Source organism: Plasmodium gaboni, chromosome 12 (genome assembly GCF_001602025.1).
Source record: "Plasmodium gaboni strain SY75 chromosome 12, whole genome shotgun sequence".
Classification (NCBI taxonomy): domain Eukaryota; phylum Apicomplexa; class Aconoidasida; order Haemosporida; family Plasmodiidae; genus Plasmodium; species Plasmodium gaboni.
The window spans coordinates 573,304-581,188 of record NC_031492.1 but is presented as its reverse complement, the minus strand read 5'-3'; the positions used below and the strand labels follow the sequence as shown (position 1 = coordinate 581,188).

The 7,885-nt window shown below is 15.6% G+C and overlaps 3 protein-coding genes across 3 annotated transcripts in view; 1 reads left to right on the top strand and 2 right to left on the bottom strand.

The window, feature by feature from the left end:
- PGSY75_1217700 (hypothetical protein) overlaps nucleotides 1–944 on the top strand; it is a gene marked incomplete at both ends in the record, with an annotated part of 1,464 nt that extends 520 nt beyond the window's left edge. The window contains one exon of the mRNA XM_018786762.1: nucleotides 1–944. This exon is cut by the window's left edge and continues 520 nt beyond it. Within this exon, the coding sequence (XP_018640627.1) occupies nucleotides 1–944 (944 nt within the window).
- Nucleotides 945–1,398: 454 nt separating this feature from the next.
- On the bottom strand, nucleotides 1,399–2,295 carry PGSY75_1217600 (putative anaphase promoting complex subunit 10; the record flags this gene model as incomplete). Its single annotated transcript, XM_018786761.1, has 1 exon — nucleotides 1,399–2,295. One exon carries the CDS (start codon nucleotides 2,293–2,295, stop codon nucleotides 1,399–1,401), a length of 897 nt encoding a protein of 298 aa, XP_018640626.1.
- A 1,894-nt stretch (nucleotides 2,296–4,189) lies between these two features.
- PGSY75_1217500 (hypothetical protein) lies at nucleotides 4,190–4,834 on the bottom strand (the record flags this gene model as incomplete). The annotated part of the gene is made up of 1 exon (XM_018786760.1): nucleotides 4,190–4,834. The coding sequence occupies one exon, from the start codon at nucleotides 4,832–4,834 to the stop codon at nucleotides 4,190–4,192; it is 645 nt and encodes a 214-aa protein (XP_018640625.1).
- Nucleotides 4,835–7,885: the final 3,051 nt, after the last annotated feature.

Sequence of the window (7,885 nt, the reverse complement as noted above, 5' to 3'; positions counted from 1 at the left end):
AAAATGATAATTATAATGATAATAATATTATGAATGATAATTATAATGAATATAACCAAAGTGTAGTAGAAAAACTAGATAATGATGATTATAAAAAGTACGAATATGATTTATACATATTGGATGAAGAAAAAATACAATTACATAATTATATGGACTATCTTTATGATATAAAAAATAACAATGTTGATTCTTCTGAAGTTTTAGTTCTAGAAGATATTTATGGAAATAATGAGAAAGAGTATGAAACCAACTCTTTTTCATCATCTTCTATATCTGATAGTAATTCAGAAAAAGAAATGTCTGATTATCCTGATGAAAGTTCAAGTGAAAGAAATTATGATAGTGATTGTCAAATGTCTGATGATTATATTCAAAATATGCTAAATAGTAGTGATGAGTTTGAAAATCATATACAAGAACAGTTTAGTGAAAATGAAGAAGAACATTATTTTGATGATAAAGAACAACTTTTTTTTAATGATCAAGATGATCATTTGTTAGATGATGATAATATAGAAAACAATTTTAATAATAAAGAGTATGATATTTTTGATGATATTAATATGAACATCCAATTTAATTCTAACATTAATAATAATTTTGATCATATTAATTATTCAAATGATCAGGTAAATAGCCAAAATGATGATGATCATTTTGAAAAAAATAGCTTAAAATATTTTGAACATGATAATAAAAATATGAACAGTTCAGGTAAAAAAAAAATGAATGTTCATAATATGCAAAATTATATATCCCAGAATAAGGAAAAGGGGATGACATCTTATCAGAGGCGAATAAATGATTTAAACTTTGAAGAAAAAATAAAGGAAGAGTTAGAGAAGAGATTAAAGAATGAAAAGTCGAATTTATTGAATGTGACTTTATCAGATAAATTGAAAATATTGGAGCAGATGGAAAAGGAATATTATGAAGAATAAGATGCATATGGAAAAAAAAAAAAAAAAAAAAAAAATATACAAAATAATATTATCAATAATATAACATTTATAAAATGGATATATATATATATATATATATATATATATATATATATGTATATATATGAATATATACATTTTATTTTTCATTAATGTCTCCTTTAAAAAATTGACAATGCAAAGAAAAAATATTGTTTTGTATTAATTTATATACATTATATGTATTAAATGTTACACATATATATATATATATATATATATTTATTTATGTTTATTTTTTTTGTTGTTACTTTTTATAATTCACACCTTATTGTAAAATATTATTTTATTTTTTAATCAATTTAATGTTTAATAAAATACTTTTCATTTATATATTATCCATATATGGAAAATATAAAATAACATTTTATTAATTAAGATTTAGTATTATATTATATTATATTATATTATTTTTTTATATTAACATTTTATCATATTTGTAATGAATATAATTTGGACCATAAATTTGTAGTTGCCTTATACGTGTATCTTTTCCATTATGTTGACTTGATATTATAGAAATTTTCAAACAACGACAATATATATCATTCTTTTTTTTTAAATGATTCATATTATAATTGTAATAATAAGAAGACATGTTAGAATTTTCGAAATCTATAAGAAACCAAAAAGGTTCATTTAAGGAGTATTTATTCATATCACAAAACGTTTCATATAATAATTCAAGGTGATTTTCATCATTACCAATATGTATTGTTATTTCATTAGGTGTATAAGATTCATCTAAATAATAATTTAATAGTAAAAAAATTTTAGAAATTTTTAATAACTTTATAAATTGAATTGTTATAGTATGTGGAGCTAAACTATCAGTTTGCCAATATGTATTAGGATCATTATCTCTTAAATTTTTTATATTGAATCTTTTTTTAAAACTTGATAACTTCCAAACCCCTAAGCATCCAAGTTCAACATATTTTTTACTTAATCGAATTTTTGGTAATCTATGTTTATCATCTAAAGAAATCTTCTTTTCATACATAAATGAAGATATATCATTATCATATACATTATTTAGATTACTTTCTAAATCTAAAAAGGAATAATATTTCTCATTCTTTTTTTTCAATCGTTCGTAGTTACATCCTTTTTTTTTAACACTATCATGACTACTTTTTTTTTGAGGTTCAAGTAAATCCAACTGTTCAATAATATTACAAAAATTTATATATTTATAATTTATATCTAAGTTATATTCCGTATCACAATTATAATAAGTATAGTCATATTCGTAGTCTTCTATATACTTTAAAGAAGGATTTTTAGATTTTCTTATATTATCTGTGGTCATAATGGATATAATTAAAAAAAAATATATAATAATAATAATAATAATATTTTTTTTAATTATTCTCGAATTTATACAACAAAAATACAATTTTTTTGTCATATATATATATATATATATATAATATGTGCTATTTTTAAATAAGACATATATAGGAAGTATTTTAAACAAAAAAATCTTTTTTTTTTTTTTTTTTTTTTTTTTTTAATTTTAAGAAAAGTTATATATCTTCAATTATACACATTATGAACCATTTTATGTTGCGAATTATATGAAAAGAGTTTAAAATATTATACCTTTCATATAGTTAAAAAAATAAAATATAGACATTTATATCATCAGTTATACTTTATTTTAAAATAAAGCTATAAAAACGAAAGTCTTTTCATCATCTTACTTTAAAAAGTTATTTTTTTATTTTTTATTTTTTTTTTTTTATGTAAAAATTTAATTTACTCATATATGTTTATAAATTTTGTTTATTTGTAAAAATTGTATAGACTAAAAAGTGTTTTTTATAAAATATACACATAATGGAAAAAAAAAAAAAAAAGGGGAAAAAGGAACATATAATAATATATCCTGATTTAAGGGAATATATTTATTTATATTTAAAGAAAAAAAAAAAAAATAAATAAATAAATAAATAAAATAATAAATAAAATAGATACATATATATACATAATGTATAATAATACTTATATATGCAAATAAACAAACAAATAAATAAATATATATATATATAATGTTGATGGGAAAAAAAAAATCAAATAAAAAATAATGCTCTATTTATAATATATAAATAAAGTATTATTATATAAAAATAAAAACTATTAAATCGTAAATATATTAAAAAAATTGATAAAAAAAAAAAAAAAAATTATATATAAAATATAAAAAAATATATATATATATATATATATATATTTGTTGCTTGATTTCAACATAAATATATATTATTTTTTAATTTTCACTCTTATTTTTTTCTTCTTTTTTGTATTCCTTTTTTTTCTTTTTATTATTTTCAATTTTCGATCTATCCCTACATTTATTATAATAATAAATAAAGGAAAATCATATATATATATATATATATATATATATTTATTTATATAGAAAGAAAATAAAAAAAAAAAAGGAAAAAAGGATGAAAAAAAAAAAAAAAAATTTATAAATATATACACATTAAAAAAACAGTAAAGTTTCTGATATAATCCCCAAATGAAAAAAATTACATTCAAAGAAATTATCAATGTCTATATATAAGGGCGAAGGGGAAATATATAAATATATTATATATATATATATAAATATATGTGTATATATAATTTTTGTAATGTCCATATTAAATCGTTATAATTATACTACTCAACATTTCTTTTTTTCTTTCTTGTTTTTTTTTTTTTTTTTATTTTTATTTTTTATTAAAGCAACTTAATAGAAAAAATATATTCTTCAATTTTTTTAATATACGTAACTTGGAATATTATTTCAATAACTCATTTTTGTTTCAATCTTATCTAATGTTTATTAGGTTTTTTTTTTTTTGTTATTCTTCTCTCTCTTAGTTTTTATTTTATTATTATTATTATTTTTTTTTTTTTTTCCTCATCATTTTCTTTATATTTTCCTTATATTTTGTTATCATTCTTTATTAAATAAATATATTAAATATAAATTTATTTATTCACCTTACATGATAAGGTAAAAATATGTGCAGCTAGCTAAAATGTGTAAATATATACATAAATACACACACACATAAATATATACATATATATATATATATATATATATATATTTATGGCTAGCTATAAGGTACAATTATATATGTACACATATATATATTTTATTTTTTATTATTATTATTATTATTATTATATTATTTTTTTTTTTTTCAAATAATCCATGTTGAAAATCCTTTAATTCCATTAACAGTATTTAAAACACAACCTCTAGTATATTCAGATGAGTTTTGAATTTGATTACTTTTATTTGCCTCTTTATAATTTGAACAGACAGATTCATTAAGATATTTAATACTTTCTTCATTAACATAATCTTTTTTTTTTTTTCTTTTTAAACGGAACCATTTAAGTCTTTTATTTTTTTTTTCAAAACATGAGTTGTAATCATTTAAACTTTTATTTTTATAAATAAAATATTTATTTTTTTTTTTCTGATCATCATGTACAATATCATCAAGATCAGTTAAAGAACAAAATGTTTCGTCTCTTTCATAATTATAATTTTCTAATTTTCGATCATAAGGATTATATACATCCGTTCGATTATTTTTATAAAATTTAAATTTATGACAAGTTCTCATAAAACTATTATCTATAAAGTCATCATTGTCATCACCAATAATTTCATTCTTAATTAAGGACGTTCTAATATTAATTTTTCCTTCCTTATTATTATCTTTATTTTTAAATCTCTTTTTTGTAAATCTTGTAAATGTCATACGACAATTATATTTTCTTTTGTTGTGATAATTCTGTAACTTTTCTTCATTTAAACTTTCCAATGTAACTGTCATTATATATAAAATGTATTATTATTATTATTTTTTTTTTTATATTTTTGCGTTATCAAGTTAATATATATATATATATATATATGAATAATATGGTAAGATTAAAAATTAAAATAAAATAATAAGAGATAATATATGAGAATAATATGGCAAAATTTCATATATATTTTTTTGTGTATATAAATAAATATTATATATATATATATACAAATATTATTATACATATATAAAAATACACATTTTAATTTTGCTATAAAAAGATTATACTTTTTTTTCTTCCCTTCTATTCAAAATAAATATACTCTTTATATATTTTTTCCTTTTTATAGCATAAAAAATATGGATAATAATATAATAGGCATATTAAATAAAAAAAATAACATACAATATAAAAAACTTGTACATTATATTAATATATTCCTTTTATATATTTTTTTATAATAGCTTTCTTTTATATTTAATTAAAAAAAAAAAAAAAAAGAAAAGAAAAGAAAAGAAAGCAATTCTACAATAAGTTACATATATAAAATTTATTTATAAAATAATATAAACAAATTTTTTTTCTTTCATAAAAAAAAAAATAGTTCCTATAAATAAATATAATATATATAACTAATGTGGAGTGTAAAATTAATACATATATATATATATATAATATATTTTCAATGCTACTTTTATAAAATACTCCAGACTTTCAGAATATAATATATATATATATAATCTTTCACTTATATATATATAATAATATATATGTATTTATTGTTTAAAAGAATCCCTTTTTCATATTATGAAAAAATTAAGTATTCTATTTTATTATTATAATTATTATATATAAATGAAATTCTTAATATATATATAATATATATAATAACATATAAATAAATCTAAATTGTTATATATTATTTTATATATAGAATAAAAAAGTAAAAAATAAAATATACTATTTTTTTTTGGAAAAATATAGAAAAAAGTTATAAAAAATGTAAAAAAAAAAAAGATTAATAATATATGTTAAAAAATAAATATATTATTCAATACAATTATAATTATATAGATTATATTTTATATTATTATAAAAATTTTAATTATTGTATTGTAATATAGTATTGTATTTCTTTTTACTTTTTTTTTTTTTTTTTTTTTTTTAATAATTGCATATTCATTATTATAAGTTATATATAAATAATATTATTATAAATATTATATTATATAATATTATATATTATATATATATTTATATATATATATATATATATATATATATATATATATATATTAATTTATTTATATATTCTTTTTTAATTTATATATATGTATAGTATATATATATATAAATATAAATAAATTTTTATGCATAGAGAAACATGCAAAAAAACATGCAAAAAAAAAATTTCTTTATATATTTTTATAAAACTCATACATAATATAAAAATTGGAACCTTTTTATATATATATAACTTTTTTTAAAATCAGTATATAAATATTTATATAATATATATAAATAATATAATAATTTATATCAATATTAAAATCTATATATAACATAATATAAAATATAATTCTTATTTTGTACGTTTTTTTAATATATATATATATAAAATATATTATATATATAAATAAATATAATATTTTATTGTAGTAGTATATTTATATTTATAAAAATATTTGGCATTGAGAAGAAAATATGTTTTCCATATAGCACATTATATAAAAATATTGTATATTATAATTTTGAAGATATAATAATTTTGCTTTATATATATATAAATATATTATACTTGTGGAAAAATTTGCTATATATTATTATAATATTTTTAATATTGTACGCAAAAAAAAAAAAAAAAAAAAAAAAAAAAAAAAAAACTGAGGTGATTTTAAATTATACAATAATTTTAAATAATTATTATTATGCTATTTAGAAAAAAATATAAAATAAAAAAAAAAATAATTAATAAATGAATGAAAATTTTCTATATAATGGCAAATTTGTAAACTTATATTATTTTGTTACAAATTATTTATGTAGTGTACTTTTTATAATATATATAAATATAAATGTATATATATATAATTATTTTATTTTTACAAATGTATATAAAGATAAATTTGAGCTAATATATTATTATAATAATAAGTATATTCATATTATAACAGAATGAACATTTTTTTAAATTTCTTTAAATTGTAGCTTGATAATATTTTTAATTCTTATAGAAATTTTTCTTAAATATAAAAAGGGAGCAAACAAAATGAATTGTATAAAAAGTAAAAAAAAAAAAAAAAAAAGAGAATTTTTTTTAAAAACAAACATAAATGTTGCATATATATATATATATATTAATATATTTCTTTTATTTATTATTTTATAATTTTCCTTATACCATTAATATTATATTAATGTGTATCCCTTATGTTTAAATGAATAATAAATATGTATGTCTTTATGTATGCATCTTATATCTTTATTTTTCAAATTAAAAAAAGGGAATATAGTTCATATATATATATATATATATATATATAATGTCCCATTTCTTATATATGTGCATCATAAACACACATGTTATATGTTTTATGTAGTATAATAATAATGTTATATATTTTAAAAAAACTGTCGACATTATATCTAAAAAGTAATATTTCGTAATTTTATGTAAACATGTTTAAAATTTTTCGATATATTATTCTTCTGTTATAATGGGTATTATATATATATATATATATATATATATATATATAATATATGTAGCATTACTATGGTTATGTGTTTATTCTTTCTTTTTTTAATATAACGTGAAGGAATAGGTTGTATAGGAATAAAAAAAATATATGTATAAATAAAATATCATAAAATATTAAATAAAGGAACTGTTAATTCGTATATTAAAAATATTATGCATTATTTGGTATATTTCCCATCATTATAAATGACTTTCTTAAAATAATGCATTATATAAAAAGAAAAGAAAAACATATATATATATATATATATATATTTATTTATGTATTTATATATTTTTACCTTACTGTGTAAGGAGAAAACGCATGTCTAGC